Source organism: Schistocerca nitens, chromosome 10 (assembly GCF_023898315.1).
Source record: "Schistocerca nitens isolate TAMUIC-IGC-003100 chromosome 10, iqSchNite1.1, whole genome shotgun sequence".
Taxonomy (NCBI): Eukaryota; Metazoa; Arthropoda; class Insecta; order Orthoptera; family Acrididae; genus Schistocerca; species Schistocerca nitens.
This window is the reverse complement of record NC_064623.1, coordinates 95,676,257-95,697,101: the sequence shown is the minus strand read 5'-3', so window position 1 is coordinate 95,697,101 and position 20,845 is coordinate 95,676,257. Positions and strand designations below refer to the sequence as shown.

The following is a 20,845-nucleotide window of genomic DNA, read 5'->3' as shown; positions in this document are numbered from 1 at the left end:
AAATTGGCCAGACACAGTCACAACATTTCTGCTGCTCCCTCGGATTGTCCAGCTTTTTTAATGGAGGTGAATAGTTTGAACCTCAATGGGCAGTGAAATTTATTGTGTACAAAATGTTGAAATATGATCCAGTAACTGGTTTTCACTTTTTCCCATGTGATCCAGTGACTGATTTTCAATGTTTCCTACATTATCTTGATTGTGTTACCCAGGCCTTCGAACATCAGGTCCTCAGATTCTGTGTGACCACATTGGAAGCATCTGTGCCACATGACTACAGTGTCGTATGATGTTTCACTGTTGCCTTACACCAGCTCAGCATGGATTGTACAGTATTGTTCTCCTTCAGGTGCAGAAAACAACTTACTGCACACTACTCCACTGCCTGCACAATTCTGTGTGGCTTCTCTAGCTCTAGTGGCATGCCTTGGTGCTGTAAAAAAAAACAAACACACACACACACACACACACAATGTGACTTTATATTTCAAAGGTGATAATTAATTCTTTATCTCTGCACCGGGCATGCTTGTTATGCTCTGTCAGCTCTTTTAAGTTTCCATCTACCCAAGACGAGGGTGATTTGATGTTTGGTAAAAAAGTAAGAAGAAATATTTGTTTTGTAAAAAAACTCACCTTACTTTTCGACAGTCTTCTGTGAGGGCTACATACTTGGTCCAGTGATCCTCCATATTTTTCATCCCATCAGAAAAATAGCTTCTGTCAAACTCTGCAAAATACTTATTGATTGCAACTATCACTTCTCATTTGATGGAAATTTCTTCCCAGCAAGCCAAAGTTTCAAGTTAGGGAACAGGAAGAAGTCACTTGGAGCTAAGTCTTGTTAAGAGGGTTGATGAGGAGCCAACTGAAAGTCCTATTAGTGCACTTTTGCCATTGTTATCAATGGTGTGTGGGCTGGAGTATTATCCTGGTGAAAGAGCATTTTTGTGTGTGTGTGTGTGTGTGTGTGTGTGTGTGTGTGTGCGCGCGCGCGCGCGCCAACCTCGTTTTCAACCAACCCAAGTTTCAAATGATCCAACGGTGAAGCATAACAGGGTTCAGTTACAATTCTGCCTTTTTCCAACTAATCTATGACAGTTATTCCTCAAAAAAAAAAAAAAAGTAGTGGCCCTCACCTTACCAGCTGACAAAATGGTCTTTGCCTTCTTCAGTTCTCTTCCACCAGCCTTTGCCCATTGTTTTGGCTGCCGATTTGACTCTAGTTTGAAATAATGGATCCAAGTTTCATCAGCAGTCACAAATCGGTGGAAAAAGTCTTGCGGATTGTGATTAAATGTTGCCATACAATGGTTGAAATGTCATTCTGAGCGTACTTTTGGTCAACTGTGAGCAACTGTGGCACCCACCTCGCATACAGCTTCTTTGTTGCCATTCTCTGAGTGGTATATTATGTACTTGTTCAGTTGAGATACCTACAGTCTCGGCACTCTCACAAAGTTTTATACGGCAGTCTTGCATTACTGTATCGTGGATTTTGTCAGTGCTTTCCTTTGTGTTGACCTCATTTTGATGCCCATGCTTCATTTAAATTCATTGATCCAAAAGTAAATAGTCTTCAATGATAATGCACATTCTTCTTGAACGTCATCCAGTTCTGTTCCGATTTGTTTGCTCGTCCAGCCCTTCAAATGAAAATGTTCAATAACAACACGAAACTTGGTTTTCCCCACTTTCAATCACAGTCAGCACGCTGACCAATTCAGACGGCTGTCAACAGTGAACTGTTCTCTGTACGTTGTTGATACTTTTATATGCTCTTTGTTGATACTTTTATATGCTCTTTGGAATAATCAAGCATACCAACTGTGAAATTGTTTAATTATTTTGAGGAAATTTACTAGTCCTATCAAACCATCCTCATATTTATACCAACTCCTCAAACACAGCACATGCAGTACATAACAGTAACCCCTCCCAGTTTTGCGTTGAGGTCCTGCTGGACCAGTTACTGCTGAACTGCCATCCTGTCATCATCTGCAGCATGGCATTATTAGGACTTGATATGAAGGGGCACAGAATTGGCACATCACACTCCCAGCCAATGTCGGCTTTCCAGACCCCGGAACCACTATTTGTCAATAAAGTATCCCCTCGATTCACCTCATGAGGCTGAGTGGACTCAGTTCCACTCCTCCCTCTGAGGAAAAATCCCTGGCAGGAGAGGGGATTGAACCTGGTGTTACCCAGCAGAATAGTATTAGAGCAGAGAATACAAGTTTTTGAGCTGTCTGGATCATAGCGTACCTGCGTGGTACACAGTGGTTGTATTAACAAGTATAAAAACACATGGGCATGGGAACACAAATGAAGAGGATTACATTACCACAGACTCTGCGAGAGAGAGCACATTAGAAACACCTGGTGCAGCACTGTGACATCATTGCAAAGGAAAGGTAGTGATATTCTGCTAATGGGGCAATGTGGATAACTACTTCAAAAGACGACGCAAGAACGCCTTTCAGACTGTGAACCTTGTAGAAAAGAACACACTGGAGCTCTGAAACTAAACATTACTCCAGCAGAGTACACTGACAGGCTTGAAAAGCCTCCCCGTAGGGGGGGGATTAGGTCATTGATCAGTTTCTTCTTCCTGCGTCTCGAAGTCAGAGTAGGTCATTCCAACTGTACCAGTGACACCAATGGAAGGCCAGCTCCGTTAGCTGCAGAATGACCTTGTGATAGATGATGAACTGTGGATAGCTGCTGCCCGTTTGGAGTCCACTTCTAACAGCCAGCATCTGTTCTGGTGTGATGCGAACTTCAATTTTGTAAGCTGTCGTTCCTGTCAGTCACAGTGGTGACTGACTTAAGGTGAGGGTCAGGCAAATCTTCCGTAGACATAGAACGGACACCTCTGACTGCAAGCTGCTCAACTTGTGAGCAGGGAGCCCATTGACACCACTCCTTGGCAGAGCGTTTGCTGCTTGACCGACTGTACAGTCGGCCTGTGCTCGAGACACACTCCGTATCGCTGTCGGGACTTCTAACCTCTCGCCGTCAGGACAATCGCTGCTATGGGTATGCAGATTTTTGGGGCCGAGCCTAAGCACAGTTATGCTAGACGAGAGTGCTGGGGCTTTGGGAACTGTCTGGCCACACTGGGCCGCAGGAATGTGCCACTGTGCCCCGTACGAGGCAGCAGAACTGATTCTGGGCAACACTGGTTCCGTTAACCGCAGATTCCACAACAGGTTGTGACGTGCCATTTGACGTGTTCCCACATTGGAACATAGTGCTTCTGCCACTGAGCAGTGGGGCAGCAGACTGATTCACTGTAAAACTCTCATCAGTAAATGGATGTTAATTGAATATCGTCTCGTAGACGCGTCGGGGGTCACACGGGTCCTTGCCACCGCCTTGTCTGTAGGGACAATAGTTACCTCTCGGTCTGTTACACTTTTGAGTACATCTTTCTCACAGCAGCTGACTGCAGCCTTGCATTATGTGTGCTGTGGCATGAAACGATGATGTTTGGTGCACCTCTATGACTGAGCCTAGAGTTTCTCGTGCGGTAACATTTTATTTAAGAATGTCACGTCTTGGCTTTTCACCTGTGAATACTACCCTCATTCTTTCTTAAGCCTGTAAGCTCTCTAATGGGATTGTCATCTGTAGAATATTAAACTTTGATCTTCCTTCCTGACTTCCTTCTTATCTCCATTTAGTTCCTCTGATTAAGTGTAACTTTAAGACATTAGTGTGTGCCTCTGGAAACACATTTTATATGAATTTCATGTAATTAGTATGAACCAGCTATATTACTAAATGTTGCATTTTTTACTTCTAGAAAGTGCAGCACCTCCAGAAAAAGTAATACAGGAGGACCTTACTGATGAAGTGAGTGAAGTGGACTTTACGAACGAAGTGACAGAGGTGGAAGATACGAATGACGAGATAGACGTTCTCGGTAAATATGCTGTCCGCTTACTAGCTGCACATCCTAATATTCTGTCAAATGCAACACCTGACATCTGGCATAAAATTACAGTAAGTACCACACTTGTGTATCGCACTACGTACAGAGTGACTTTGAAAGTTGGCAAATAAAGTAATGAGATTGATAGTGCAAAGTTTCTTAATAGCAGCAACTGCCCTTCTTAAATTCCAAGGATCTGACCGATGGGCTTATACTGTAATCAAACGAAATATTTCCTTTTCTATAACAACAATAAAATATCTTAAGACGAAATGGACTACATCTTTTACATTGAAAATTGTAGAAGTCAGTTACGGTTGTGATGTACTTGACCCTTACTGACGTGCAGTAAACTTCAGGTACTGATAATACTTGTAATGGCGCTGACAGTGCCAGGTTGCATTGAACAGATATTAATCTTTATGTATACGCCTCATCATTGTATGCAAAAAACAATATAGCAGATTTTGAAATGAGGGAAAACATACACCACCATAATACCAGAGGCAAAACTAAATTAGACATACCTAGGCACAGGCTGACAAGAACAGGGAATTCCCATCCAATCAATAGTCTAAAAATATTTAATAAACTTCCATTTTCTTCTCGGTTGGCTCACATAAGTAGCTTCAGGAGCAAGCTACTAAATTGGTTACCAATCAATCCTTTTTACAATATAACAAGAGTTTATGAATATAAAATCAATCGACATTAATTTTTAAGGATTTCATTATGTGATGTCACTGAATGCATTTATCTTATGTTATGGTGTATGTTATCATCTATGGGTACTATTTGCAATGCTCATTTAGCTTTAAGGTACTATTCAAGGAAAATGTTATATGATATCCATGTAAATTGCCTGTTCCACCTCAGGTGGTCAATGGTGAATAAAGAATCTGAATCTGAATCTGAACCTGTCAGAGGGTGGGGAGATCGGCAGTAGACTGGTCAGGGTGGCCAGTTGACCCCCTCATCTTGGGCGCACTGGTTCTCTAGCGGGAGCCGCAGTGAGCCCAGTCTCACTCAGGTTGGAACTAGTAGATTTATTTTTCCGATACAGCTTATATTGGATATATCCAATCCGGCAGGCGCAGGGGGAGCGGGGTCGAAACCGGAATCCTCGGCGGAAGTGTTCTATCGATATTGAAAATGGTGCAGTCCGTCTCGCAGCAGTTCGCATTTGCCAGCCGGGTGCAGGGCGGGGCTGACGGGCACCGAGTCAGTGCCAGCCACAAAGTCTAACTTCACTTTAGAGTGGCAACTGAATGATACTACCAGTCTGTCCAGTGGCGGCTCGGAGCGAGGGCAGTCTCATTCAGGGAGTGAACCCTGACCTACGGTGCTTGCCGTGTGGCTCCTGGCGACAATACTTCGTGAGTGAGCGGGTTGCTAGAAGCGTCCCAATGTCACCGTAGGCCAGTCCGAGCTAATGCCGGACGGTTTTACCGGTGGTTGCGTAGGTTTTTTATTCAGGTATGTCATTGTTTTCAAATATTTCAGTGTAATAATATTTTTTAAAGCTGCAAATTCTGTGCCGAATTTCGTTCTTAAAAATATGACAATGGGCACTTAACAGTGTTGACTTGTAAACTGAATGCACTCAGCACAGGTTATCATTGACTTACACGTATGCTTTCCAGGCAAATTAATGAAACTTTAATTTGAAACCTCTTAAAAATAAAAATTTAGAAGGTCAAAATTGTTTCTATTCAGAAGTATTGCATTACCAATTTTTGAAATAATGAATTATAATAACTTCAAAATTTAACCTGTGATTCATCACAATATAAAAGTAATTTTATTGTCACCTTCTACAGAGAGCAAACAATGTTATGGATGCCCATTAACATTTTTGGCATCACACTGTCACATAAATTCATGTAAACTGTGGTAAGGTGCACAACTTAATGTTATTTCCTTGCAGAAACAATTAATGTATTCACGTTGACATAATTATCAACAAGTGGTGGAGCGAATTTACTTTTGGGAACATCTTCAGGACCCTTATCTAACAAGGAGAGGTCCCCATCAGTGGGATTGACTTTTTTAAACCATCTATACAGTGATGTCATTGAAGGTCCAAGGTATAACACCCTGCAGCCATTCACCCTGGGGGCCCTTGTTTGTGGATAATAAAAAAAAAAATAATACAGAATGTCATTGGTGCTCTACAGCTTTAAATGAGGAATGTTCTTCTGGCTGGTTGCATAGAGTAATGGTAAAGGTACTCTCTTCATGCGCAAAAGGCTGTATGTTCAAATCTCGTTGTGTTAGACCTTATGTAAGTTTACCTATAGGGGTGTATGTTTTATTTTTTTTCTGTCTGTATTTATCCATTCATTTACCTAAGTAGTTTACAGTCAAGATTAAAACTGAGTATGCCAGCAGCAATCTAGTCCCTGGAGCTAGTGATAAAAAATGAGAAACATTAATTTTCGTATGTATGTAAAAACTACTAGCGGATGTTCATCGATCTTTTACTGTCTGTGTTTTCCCGTCCGTAAGAGAGGGAGGATGTGGATTTCTATTGAGTTCACTAATAAGTCCCCTTTTTAAGGGGACTAGAAATGGTATAATCACAGGAACAGAGGTCCGGACTGTATCGAGGGTGGTCAAAAATTTCCCAATGAATTTCTGCAGGAGTGCCGCGACTGTGTTGGCCGTATGAGGCTTTGCATTGTCATGGAGCAGAATGACCCCACGGGTGACATTGCCTGGTTGTGTTGATTTGGTTGCTTGACGAAGGGTGGTAAAGGTTTGCGAGTAACACTGGGCATTCACTGTTGTCCCGTGCTTCAGGAAGTGAATCAGAAGGAGGCCATTTTGGTCAAAGAAGAACATCAGCATTACCTTTCCTGCACTTGTTTGGATGGCCTTGGCTTTTTTGGTGGTGGTGGCTGTGGATACTTCCACTAGAGATTTTGTCATTTTGATTCTGGTTCGAAGTGATGACACCATGACTCATCTCCAGCCACCACGACTCATCTCCAGCCACCACTCATGCCAGGAACGCATTCCCTTCCTGAGCATAGCACTGCAGATGAGTAAGACAGTCGGCCATTCGACATGCTTCGTAGTGTGGTCGGAGGCCGTGGGGCACTCATTGGGCACACACTTTGCACATATGGAGTCATTCCTTCATAATGGTGTGAACACTTCAGACACTCGTTCCAACCACGACGGCTATGGCTTTCACTGTCACTTGGCGGTCCTGGCTAATGAGTGCATCCACCAGCTGGTTGATGGTAATGCAGTGTGATGCTCCAGACCATGCATCATCGGCTGACGACACTTGTTCTTCCATGAAGCGCTTGTGCCATGCTTTGACCCTTGCAAGGGACATGCAGTGTTCGCTGTACACTTGTGACATTTGTCGGTGAATGTCCGTTGCTCCTATTCCTTCCGCTGTCATAAAACGAACACCACCTCTTTACTCTTCATTTGACAAGTCCACGTCACTGTTTGCAATGCGACTGGCAGCGTTGGACGATTGATGCATGCTGCTGCTAGCTCTGTATAGTCACATGATGTGCACGTGTGCCCTCTAGCAACAGACTGTGAACTTCCATGCTCTGGTCAGAACCACACCTCGTTACACATGCCACGATATTACCCTCCTGTCACTGGTTTGCGCATTCCTGACTCCAGCTCGTTTCTTTTTGAATGCCCCTTATAGTTTTCATTTCTTTTAAAACATGTTATATTAAAACAATTATTGACATTATTTTTCTACAGTTTCTGTATTTGTTTAAAAATTTGTCATAACATTCTAAAAGTTTTTGTGCCCATAAATCGTAGACATCTGCTGCCTGTGAGGCTAACCAGGCTTATGCTTCTTTCACCTCGTCATCTGTTGTGAAGTGCCTGCCACCGATGAACTCCTTTAGGTAGTGGAGCAGGTGAAAATCGGATGGACAGTCAGTTCGTATCCAAAAGATCTGATCAGATTTTTATTGTGAATGGCAGAATGGCATCTGGCATTGTTGTGCAGTAAAAAAACTCCAGCCACGTCACTTATCGTGTGCTGCATGTTGAATTATAGTCAGACTAGTGCAGTATGCAGCTGCATTTGTTGTTGTCCCATGCTGCATAAATTTGACTAACTAGGCTTGTGTCCATCCCAAAACATGGTTGCCATAATCTTTCATGTTGAGATTGTCTGTGTGGTCTCAACTTTGATGGTGACACCTCTATAAGCCATTATTTTGACTGACATTTGGGATCTGGGGTCATGTGAGAAATCCGCGTCTCGTTCCCTGTGACAGTGTTCTCTAAAATTTGATAACCTTGCTAATGATATCGACCCAAAAAATCAAGAGCACAAACTGTTGTTTCCATTTCTTGTTTCTTAATAGTATATTTATTACTGAGTCTGGAATTACCATTTTAAAATAAATGTGTGTAATTGTAAAAGGGAACCAATAGTAACTGATTACGGCCCCGTCCACAATCGTAACCGTATCCTGCCTTCCTTGACCACCAGGTTTCAGTATATTGTGAATTTCTTCATAATACACTATGTGATCAAAAGTATCTGGACACCTGGCTGAAAATGACTTAAAAGTTCGTGGCGCCCTCCAACAATAATGCTGGAATTCAGTAGGGTGTTGGCCCACCCTTAGCCTTGATGACAGCTTCCATTCTGGCAGGCATATATTTAATCAGCTGCTGGAGGGTTTCGTGGGGATTGGCAGCCCATTCTTCACGGAGTGCTGCACTGAGGAGAGGTATTGATGTTGGTCGGTGAGGCCTGGCACGAAGTTGGCATTCCAAAACATTCCAAAGGTGCTCTGTAGGGTGCCGGTCAGGACTCTGTGCAGCCCAGTCCATTATTGGGATATTATTGTCGTGTAACCACTCCGCCACAGGCCGTGCATTAGGAACAGGTGCTCAATTGTGTTGAAAGATGCAGTTGTCATCTCTGAATTGGTCTTCAACAGTGGGATACAAGAAGGTGCTTAAAACATCAGTGTACGCCTGTGCTGTGATAGTGCCACACAAAACAAGAGCTGCAAGCTCCCTCCATGAAAAACACGACCACACCATAACCCCCCACCTCCTCTGAATTTTACTGTTGGCACAACACACGCTGGCAGATGACGTTCACCGGGCATTCGCCATACCCACACCCTGCCATCAGATCGCCACTTTGTGTACCGTGATTGGTCACTCCACACGATGTTTTTCCACTGTTCAACCGTCCAGTGTTAACACTCCTTACACCAAGCGAGGCATCATTTGGTATTTACTAGCGTGATGTGTGGCTTTTGAGCAGCCACTTGACCATGAAATCCAAATTTTCTCGCCTCCTGCCTAACTGTCATAGTACTTGCAGTGGATCGTGATGCAGTTTGGAATTCCTGTGTAATGGTCTGGATAGATGTCTGCCTATTACACATTATGACACTCTTCAACTGTCGGCAGTCTCTGTCAGTCAACAGGTGTGGTCGGCCTGTACGCTATTTTGCTGTGCGTGTCCTTCACGTTTCCACTTCACTATAACAATGGAAACAGTGGACGTAGGGATGTTGAGGAGTGTAGAAGTCTCGCGTACAGACGTGTGACACCCAATCGCCTGACCACGTTCAAAGTTCGTGAATTTCGTGGGATGCCGCGTACTACTCTCTAGTGATGTCTAACGACTACTGAGGTCGCTGTTATGGAGTGCCTAGCAGTAGGTGGCAGCACAATGCACTTAATACGAAAAATGTATGATTTTAGGGGTGTCGGGACACTTTTGATCGCACAGTGTATATGTACACTTACATTTTTCTAGTGATTGTCTCATTTTGTTTCCAGGTGAAACCAGCTGGAGGTGACAAAGTAGCTATTCTCGATGCCATCAACAAGCAGATTTCTCCACTGGAGCTCATTCCGTATTTTGTAAGTTCGTAGTTGCGGGACAGTACTGTCTTTTCCACACAAACATTTTTATTTTAATGTTATTCTTAGCACAAGTGGTATACAGAAATGTTTGTACCCTACATCCAGCCAACAGTGTGTAATGTTTGTTGTCAGGTGCTTTCTCCCAGTCCATTCATCATGTCTACATTCATGACCTTGATTTAAAAGTTTAAGACTAACTCATGAAAAGACAGCCATCCTGTTTGCCAGTGCTGACTCATTTGTCTTATATATACACAGAATATAGTCATGGAACTCAACCTGTCTTAAACTCCAGCAATTTTATTTGCTAATAAAAGACTCTACCCATTTGTTATGAAAATTTCTTTGTCTTTTAATTGTAATCTAGATACAAATAGCATTCTCTTCATGAGCAAAGAATTTGAATATAACACTGGAATGTCACATAATTCAATACAGGCATGTAAGATACTTTTAGACCAAAAGTGAAGCATCTGGGCTATGCACGGTGCTAATTTGTAGTCTGCTGTTTAATAACTGGGGAGTTCTTGTGCAGACATTGCAGTATGTCTATTTCCTTATGAAATTTGTTTATTCAAAAGGAATAACAGCATCCATTCAGCAAACATTAGACAACTGATGTACGTGCAGGGAACATATGATTGCCTATCATTCAGAATGTTTCATTTCTTCCTCTATAACTAAAGACAGTCAGTGACAAATTGCATATTTTTAAGCCAGAGTAGAAGGCTCTTCAGTAGGCAAACTTTTTGTATTCGTTGCAGTAATATCTGATGTTTTAACTGCATTTCACAGTAAAGTGGATAATATTTTAGATGTATTATTTTTATAATATATTGTGGAGTAGATAGTCTTGTCCTTCCATAATGTTAGTACCTCTTATTTTTACAGTTTTGCATGGAGGGTGGACATATAACATTCCTAGTGAATAACTGCAGTGCTGCACTGGCAGCATTGTTCAAACAGAACCTCAGAGTGCCATTTTATCCTTTTAAGGTAAGTTTTTCATGGCTTTTGGTATACTATTAGTATGTAAAGCTGGTAGTGGATTCTTTGTATAAATTGCTCTTACTGAATTTAAGCTCTGAAAAAATTCCAAGCTGCCTGTAAAATACCAGCATTGTCCCGACTGCTTAAATGTAATCAGTGTTTTACAGTTTAAAAAATTCTGTTGGTCAGTTTTGATAGTTATGCCAATGTATAAAAAGCAGTCGGTGCATGCTAGTCCACAATATAAATTCCTGGTAGGGATTACAGGAAACATTTGAAAGCCTACCATATGAACCTACCCTCTCACCTAGTAATCCATTTTGCTCTAAATCTTCCTCATCAAAAGAGTGGTGCAGTGGACAGACACTTGGACTTGCATACCGAACAGTGGTGGTTCAAATCCCGATCCATCCATCCAAATTTAGATGTACTCTGTTTTCCCCAAGTCAGTTCAGGCAAATGCTGGCAGGACACAGCTAGTTTTGTTTGCCATCTTTCCCCAATCCGAGCTTGCGCTTAGTCTATAATGATCCCATTCTCGACAGGTCACTGAAACTTGATCGTCCTTCCTTTTTTGAGGTCCCTCAGAAGAAAACGGAATAGGTAATTTGCACACTGAAGCACTGTGGAAACACTAGCGTGTATTGTATAGAATTCTGTGTATTGTGCACTAAACTTTTATCTGAGTAATTTGCTGGACCACTGAATACGAGGAGTCACAAAATGTTACTAACCGTTTGTATACTACTTCTGTAAACGTCAGTACAGTTAGTCTGTAGAGCAACAGTTGGAACTTAGTAGAGTTCCTCCAATATGCCAGCAATGAAACATTGGTCAAAATGGAAATAACAGAGTTGCCAGGTGCCACAACACAACAGATGTGATCATTAATCACTACTGATGACAGTGTCCAGTGGAGGAGCCCCTGATTTCAAAATACAGTATATATCGAAAACTAAGATTGATAGGCGAATGCAATAAATGGTATGAAAGCTGTAAGAATTTTATAGAGACATTTCAAGATAGTTGGAAAAGTTGCTAATAGGTGGTACTGTGATCACAGTATGTGCGCCTACACATAGGGCACCTCACGTGAGAGTGATCAGTTCCACCGTTGAAACCTGAAAGGAGCTTAGTGTACTAAAGGAAGAGGTCGAAATCACGTATTCCATTGAACAATGTGTTTTTCTGGTACTGGAATACCACTTGTTAGAATACAGTCTTACAGCAAGGGGGCACAGTTTACTATTCCGAAAGACTGAACATGAAAATCATTCGCAGGCTCTTCACCAAATTCCAATAGACAGGCAGCATGGCTGACAATGTAATGGGGAATGTTGGCCCCAGGAAAACTTGGGTTACTCCTGAAAATGTCACCACAGTTTGTGGAATTATTTGGAAAACTCCAAGGAAATACTTATGAAGAATTCGAGTGGAGACGAGTTTGAAGGGTTTCAGCATGCAGAAACTACAGAGAGAGCCTATACATTTCTATTCAAAATCAAAAGCCACTGGGCCCCACTGGTACAAATTGTTTGACAGAGGGCTGACTTTGCAAACCAGATTCTCACAGTGATTAATTATGAAGGATTTGATGTTGGCTGCATCTGGTTCACAGATAGAGCACACTTCTATCTGAATGAATAGAAAAAAAGAGCAGATTTTGGGGTTTAAAAAAATCCTCATTTGTCTGAAGCAAAACCACTGTATTTTCCCAAATTTTCTGTTTAGGCTGCAGTATGCAGCAGAAGCATTATTTACCCTTTTTTAACATGAGAAACAATCACTAGTGAATATAATAATATTATAAAAGGGAAAGTTGCCACTCACCATATAGCAGAGATGCTGAGTTGCAGATAGACACAACAAAAGACTGCCACAAATAAAGCTTTCTGCCGGTAAGTAAGGCCTTCGTCAAAACTAGAACAAATAAAGCTTTCAGCCAGTAAGGCCTTTGTCAAAAATACACACGCGCACGCACGCACAGTGCAGTGTGGCTTCAGTTGCCTACGACAGCATTTGTGTGTGTGTGTGTGTGTGTGTGTGTGTGTGTGTGTGTGTGTGTCATCTATTTTTGACGAAGGCCTCACTGGCCGAAAGCTTTATTTGTAACAGTCTTTTTGTTGTGCCTGTGCCTATCCTTCCCACACCTCCTACAGTGGTATTCCACCGTCAAACGAACCTACACGATATACCTGTCCATCCTTACACAACCCCTGCACCCAATCCCTTACCTCATGGCTCATACCCCTGTAATAGACCTAGATGCAAGACCTGTCCCATACATCCTCCTACCACCACCTCCTCCAGTCCGGTCACGAACATCACCTATCCCATCAAAGGTAGGGCTACTGTGAAACCAGTCATGTGATTTACAAGCTAAGCTGCAACCTCTGTGCTGCATTCTATGTAGGCATGACAACCAACAATCTGTCTGTCCGCATGAACGGCCACTGACAAACTGTGGCCAAAAAACAAGTGGACCACCCTGTTGCTGAACACGCTGCCTCCCGCCCTCTGTCTAAACTGCAACACTTCACTGTCCGCCACTCCCACCATACTATCCCTCCTTACCACCACCCAGTCACCACTCCCATCATGCACTAGTGCTGCTGTTTGCAGTGTGGTTTCAGCTCTCTGAGACTGCAGATGTGTGTGCAAGTTGCGTTTACCTGAGTGTGTTTGTGTGCGTGTGTGTATGTGTGTCTACTGCTGACAAAAAGCTTTAATTGTGTGAATCTTTTTGTTGTGCCTATCGCGACTCAGCATCTCCGCTATATAGTGAGTAGCAACTTTCCTTCTCTGGTATTGTCACATCCTTGTTACCAAGATACGGAACACTGAGACAGTACCTGCAGATCTGCGTGACACTGCTATTATTAGTATATTCAAAAAAGTCGATCAGACGCATTGTGGAAACTACCGAGGAATACCACTACTCTCAACAGCTGGAAAGATCCTTGCTAGCATTCTCTCCAACCAATTACTTCCTCTGGCTGAGAAAACCCTACCTGAAACTCAATGCGACTTTAGACCTAATCGGGGCACGGTGGATATGATTTTCAGTGCAAGGCAAATGCAAAAAAAAATCTAAAGAACAGAACCAGCCCCTGTACATCGTATTTGACCTTGTTAAAGCCTTTGACTCTGTTAATCAAGAAGCACTCTGGAAAATTCTGGCATCAAATGGATGTCCTGGAAAATTAATCAAAATACTTCGGCTTCTACATGACAACATGAATGCGGCTGTCCTTGCCAGCAATGGACACGGAGAAATGTTTTAAGATTACCACAGGAGTCAAGCAGGGGTGTGTTATTGCACGTAGCCTGTTCTAGACATTTGTGGGAACCATACTTCACCTTGTTAAGGAAAACCTACTGTTGGGTGTTCAAATAGTGTATAGGACTGATGATAAGCTATTCAACGTTAGCAGACTCAGAGCTAATATAACAACAGCTGTCATTGAACTTACTACACTGATGATAACATTATCTTGACAGACACAGAGGACGATCTACAAACTACCCTAAATGCATTCAGTCAATCCATTGGTCTAGAGCTTAACACAGACAAAATGAGTGTCCTCTGTCAACCAGCCCCAGATTCCACTACAGCTGCCCCAGTTATCACAGTTGATGGAACACCTCTAGGGATTGTAGAGTATTTTCTGTGTCTGGGAAGCCATCTTTCTGCAAAATCAAACATAGATGCAGAAATTCAATACTGGCTAAATTGTGCAAATACTGCATATGGTCATCTGTTGAAAAAAGTGTTTGATAACCATGATTCGAGTGTTAAAACTAAGCTTAAAGTCTTCAATGCGATTATCATGCCTACACTTCGTTATGAACGTGAAACCTGGACTGCCTGCAGGCTTCTCTTAAAGTCCTTAAAAAAAATACAACCAACGCTGCCTAAGGAGAATATCGAAACTAAAGTGGCAGTGAGAATATCGAAACTAAAGTGGCAGGATCGGCGAACAAACAACACCATTTTGGAAGAAACCGACCCCACCAGCATTGAAGCAAAAATTGTCATACACTAATTTCATTGGGCTGGTCATATCATCCAGATGCCAAGCTCCTCTCTCCTTAAGCAAATCATGTTCTCCTAATTGAAGAATAGCCAATGCAATCAGGGAGGGCACACAAAATGATATAAAGATGTCCTCAAGTCAACTATGACAAAATGTTAAATAAACACAAATGATTGGGAAACTGCAACCCTAGATAGTTCAAGTGGTGATAAATTGTTCACCAAGGAACACTTCATTTTGAAAAGCAGAGACAATTGCAGGAGAATAGGAAGAGAGATCACAGAAGAAAATAAAAGCTCTTGAGAGGAACAAATCTGTTACACCATTCAGTCAACACCAACTAGGTATGCCATTACTGCGGGAGAATCTGTGGCTCCAGAATAGGACTATTTAGCCACCAAAGGATCCACAGATAGCGCTACTAAAAGTCATTTCATAATGAGTAAATTACTATGATGATGATGATGATGATGATGATGACCCTACAGACATTATTAACAGTAAAATCGGGCTTTTTGCAGATGATGCAGTTATCTATACTGAAGTAATATTTGAGAGAAGCTGCATAAATATTCAGTCAGATCTTGATAAGATTTCAACATGGTGCAGAGATTGGCAACTTGCCCTGAATGTTCAGAAATGTAAAATTTTGCAATTCACAAAACAAAAAAATGTAACATCGAATGACTATATCAGTAAGTCACAGATGGAACTGACCAGTTCACACAAATTGCCGGTATTGATAGTTTGTAGGGATGTGAAATGTAGTGATCTCATAGGTTCAGTCATGGGTAAAGCAGGTGGTAGACGTCAGTTTATTGGTAGGGTACTAGCAAAGTACTCTCAATCTAGAAAGGAGATTGCTTAAAAATCACTTGTGTTGACCCATTCTAGACCCTGCTCAGGCGAGCTGGACCCATACCAAATAGGTTTGGTTGACCTTGGGGGAATGGCACTTAAATGTTGAGAGAACTAAACTTGCAGACTCCTGCACTATGCCAAGAAAGCTTACTTACGAAGTTTCAATAACAAGCTTTAAATGACGACTTCAGGAGTGTACTGCAACTCCTTACCTATCATTCCTGCAGGGATCGTGAGGACAAGGTTAGAAGAATTACAGCATGCACATAGGCATGGAAGCACTCATTCTTCCCATGCTCTATACGCGAATGGAATGTGAAGAAATCCTAATAACTGGTACAGTGGGGATTACCCTCTTCCATGTACTTAACATACATTTGCACTGTATAGATGTAGATGTAGAACCACTTAAATTAGTTTAGTTTGCCTGTCTGTGAAGTAATCACTTGCTGTGTTGTTTTCTTCATTCACACAATTTTTATAGTTTTCTCTTTGCTATCTAATACATCTTTTTAATGACAGCAACGTGAATTGGTACTCCAGCTTCATTCCAAGAAAGTGAACCTCTCTGCAGTTCTGCAGAAAATTATCAGTAAAAGGCTAAATTCTGAGAAAACAGTCTTAGACCTGTCAAACATGAATAGCATTCCTGGTAAGTATATGTCTTCAACATACATGTTAATGATAAGAGCTGTGCGTAAATTTCGTGCACTTTATGGGTGCACTTTTCAGTAAAATTTATGTTTTTTTATGGAAGAAATTATATGATGGTAAACTCACAGTGGCTTGTGCTGTAGGTATTACATGCTTCATGTCTCTCTTTATTACATAGGTAGTTTGTCAGGGACTTTTTAAGTTCTGAACTTTCCTATGGTTCTTCCCCTGAATATGTACTCATTGAGAGATGGACAACTGTGAAATATTAGCGTGTCTAATCTCACCAAATAAAATTAGTCGAGACAACTCTGGTTGCTTGGGAGCAATGCAGATGATGGAGAACTGGTACTAGATAGTTAAATGGCCATCCAGTGCTGATGTAAACCATTTCAGTGAAATGGTGTGTGTGTACCTGTCAGTTATTTGGAATTAGCACTTTAAGTGTGTCAATGTGGAGAAGTGGCAAAATGGCAGAGGCAAGTTACCATGTTTTGAAGTGCCCATTGCTGTACAGCGAATGAATTTGTCCGCTCTGTTGGAGGGTTGTCCAACATGTCTAAAAGGAATGGTGTACCACAAAGCCACATAACACAGTGCAAGAACAGTAGTCGTAAAGAGATCCTAAGTAAAGGTACTGTAGATGAGTGTCATACCTTATCTATGACTGTCGATTTCAAATCCTACAGGAAATGCTGCTGTCAGTGAATACGGGTTCATCTCAACCAGTTTACAAGTTAATGTAGTATAGGGAACTTAAGGCAGTGGAAATTTGTGGTTGGGTGCCTCACAAAAAGCCATTGCTTCCAGTGACAAACAAAGTTATGGGTCTTTAGCGGTTGAAACATCCATCCTAAATTTATAGTACAAGAAACAGGCCTGGGATATTGCTATTAGGAAAACTGTAAGGGTGCAAATGCCCATGGGGGCCAATGCGAGAAGGTGATATGCACCCTTACTGCTTAATTGAGATGGCGAGATTGTGTGTGTTTGTTTTTATGGAAATATATATAAGAATGATAATTGAATTGTGAAACACTATGTTTCAGTGATAATAGTTATAGATAAAGGGAAATTATGTTCTATTTGGTTCAGTGTGGTGATGTATGGTAAAGGGAAATTAGGCTACATTTGGTTTGGTGCGGTGATTTATGTTGGAGATATCCCCGGGGACGCCAGACGACTGCTTGTGATGTCAAAGCAGGCATGGTCTCAGAGTCTGCAGAGCAGTGCAGTGTGCTGTGGAGAGCTTCATCCATGACGAAGTTCCACGATTGTGAGACTTTGTAACTTGGGAGATCTATAGATAACACAGTACCGAATTGGACTCGGAAGCACTTTGAGTGTCAGTTCTTGTTATTGCTTGTAAAAAATTATTGTCGATCAGAGGTTAAGCTAATATGTAATTGTGACAATAAACACTCTTTGTGAACCTACTAGCACATTTCACAACATAATAGTAGTTATTTCACATAAAAAGTCTTGTGGAATGTGGAGCCCTCTGAAAAGAGTAAGAAGATCTCATCGAGAAGGAGAGAACCCTCGCAAAACTTTTCCCAGGTGGTTTCTAAAACCAAAGATGCAAATATTCATACTAAGTTATGATCACTTTCATGGGATATGATCAAGTCTGGTTCTGAAATTAAATTCCACTTACACATAAAAAAAAAATCTTTTATCTAAAGTTATGCTACATAGCAACATGGGTGCTTACTGTACAACAGCCAGACTAAAAAAGACGTCACAGAATGGTGAGAACAAATGAAATACAGTATTATCTGTTTTATAGGGAAAGATATATAGAGTTCATTTCCGTGTGACTTTTTTAGCAAGTCCCTAACCAAACAATTGTATTATGATATTAATTACAAAATTTATTTTACACAGAAAAACAAAAACAGTAATTCACCACATATCATTAATAGATTTCTATTGGTATATTTTCACCTCACACTTCAGACAGTTATGAAGTTACACGGGAGCAATACATATTTTTATGGCTGGTACATGTTACACTATACGGGCCAAATGACGCAGAAAGTGGACTGGAGGCGTGTTTTGTGGTTTGATAAGTCATTCTTTCTAAATGACTCGGTGTCGAATGTGTTCGAATGTGTCAGTGGCCCAGTGAGACTGTAACCCACAGTTTATGTAGGGTGTAGTTGAGGCCAAAGATGATTCAGTGATGTTTTGGGGGTGTTTTTAGTATTATGACATGGGCTCGATTGGTCGGATTACCACATACACGAATTAGGATATTTATCTCAACATCTCAAGTGACCAAGTGGTGTTCTTGTCATCTAAATGATGAGTGTGCTGTATTTTCCAAGATGTCGAGGACTGTGTTCACAGGGCTGCATAAATGACCGATATGTGGCACCATATCTCATATTAACTGTCCCATTAAATCACCCAATCCTATCTCCATACCTGAGGAAACTTTGGGATGCTGTTCCTTACCAAATCGAGAACATTATTGAGGCTAGGACAGTATTAGGGTGACATCTTGTGGGAGTAACTCGTGTTTTATCTATGTGCTTGTAAACAGCCTCATGGGTGATCTTAGAAGCTTCACAAAGCTCTTTGCTGTCATTCATTGGAAAGTGTTGACATTGTAAAACTGAAGCAAAATGCAGGAAGTTTTTTGATGATTGCCATCTGGTGCAAGGACTTTACAGTTGTTACTCAACGTGTAACGTGTCGGGGATAATTGGTCAAACTGACAGATTACTATTAGGTTACACAACTGGGAATTGATAACTGGAGACATTCATAGCTGTTGAGTACATGAAGTATACATACAATATGTTTCAAAATGAAATGACCGCGAAACTTATAAAACATTCATTCAACTCATTCTTGAGCATTATTTGTAAGCCTAGGACTCTAATAGTGTAGGATTACTAGAGGTGGGGAATGTCCAAAACTGAGCAGTGCATTATAATTAAGCACAAGATTACTGATCCATAACAGGAAAATCATAGGATTTGAACTCTTACAGAAGCTTATTCCCTTAACATATTGATTACTTTTTTTTTTTTTTTTTTTTTTTTTTTGTCCCCAAAAATTATGCTCCAAAGTTTTTTTATCAATGAAAAAGTCCTGTAATGAAAGGCAATTACATATATATATTTGAAGATAGCTTTTAAAGCAAAAAATTAATGAGTTACAAAATTTTGAATGTCACCAATAATACAATCCCAAATATACTCGTGCACTGGACTTTGACTGAAATAGCCTCAAACTTGAAGTCAATTTTTAGTTTCTGTTCAGCTATGAAGGCTAACCATGTATTTTACAATGGTTTCCTGTGAACATAAATCTTGGAGGAGCTGACTGGAGCACAGTGGTGTTTTTATCTCATACCACTGACGAGTACTTGTTGCCCAACTGACGAACTGTCGTCACTTTCAGTCTCTCATGAAGTAACATCACATTCTTCTTCCCTTTCTAAGTCTCTAAATTCAGTGTCAAAATCAGGATTACTATAGCCTTTTTTAAAGCATTGCCTAAAAACAATAGTACAGGAGAGAAGTTGAAAGCACGTGTTTTGTTGTCGAGCATCCAAAGCTGCACACAATAAACGTACCATCTAGTGACAACCACCTCATCCAAAACACACAGCTGGGCTACAAATGTAGGACTAGATGATCTCTTGGAGTCAAACAATTAACTATTAGTGCTGAAACGAATGTAAGTGGGGTTTTATTTTTTCAGAGCTCTGTTCCTAAGTTGCCAGGTGCACTGCCTTATCGTAGGCACCTTTAGTGCCAGTTAGGCGGCCTTGTGCACGCCAGTGACAATTAGACTATGCTGGTGGTAGCATAGCTGCTGACAGGACCATCTGAGCCTGACAAAGAGTGTCCCACTATGTAGCGAAGAGAAGTCTTTTTTTGTTTTGGGGGTGGGGGATCAACGACTCTCGGTTTCCAGAGATTTTCTGTCTTAAATTCTGAGCATACCTCAGACAATACCATTAGGTGTAGCAGTGGGATGCTACACTTGGAACCGAAATCTTTCAGAAGCCATCAACAACGAACCTGAAACCTCAATCCCATATTGCTGCACACCATCAAAAGGCCACTAAACCATCCTCTCTACCCGTACGACCAGCCCCTTCCATAAGAGAGATAAAACATCACACAGAAAGTCATTCAAAATCAAAGAAAGCAACAGCTATACCTCCGGATTGGCAAGCACTTTCCCTTTCCAATGGAGATTTTACTATTGAGGAGATAGATATTGGCACAGAGGAACTGGAGAGCCGGGCGCCATCTAACATTTCTGCTGGTCCACCGACAGAGGAGGATGAGGATACTCATCACTAATCAATGGCTTACACAGGGACTTCTATGTCCATTTTAATTATCTGGGCTGTTATGTCATGGTCGGTTGATGTATTTTGTCTCAATTCCCAACGTTTCGTCTCCGACTGCGGGAGACATCTTCAAGGGGGTCCGTAGGTCGATGGAAG

At 41.4% G+C, this 20,845-nt stretch overlaps 1 protein-coding gene across 4 annotated transcripts in view; it reads left to right on the top strand.

Annotated features, from left to right (window-relative positions):
- LOC126210640 (nuclear RNA export factor 1-like) overlaps positions 1 to 20,845 on the top strand; it is a 140,879-nt gene that overhangs the window by 6,937 nt on the left and 113,097 nt on the right. For 3 of the 4 annotated variants that reach the window (XM_049939958.1, XM_049939957.1, XM_049939956.1), the window contains exons 2-5: positions 3,812 to 4,011; positions 9,743 to 9,826; positions 10,721 to 10,825; positions 16,240 to 16,369. In XM_049939958.1, the coding sequence (XP_049795915.1) occupies positions 3,812 to 4,011; positions 9,743 to 9,826; positions 10,721 to 10,825; positions 16,240 to 16,369 (519 nt within the window). The remainder of the gene's footprint in view (positions 1 to 3,811; positions 4,012 to 9,742; positions 9,827 to 10,720; positions 10,826 to 16,239; positions 16,370 to 20,845) is intronic. The other variant, XM_049939959.1, reaches the window with a different exon arrangement.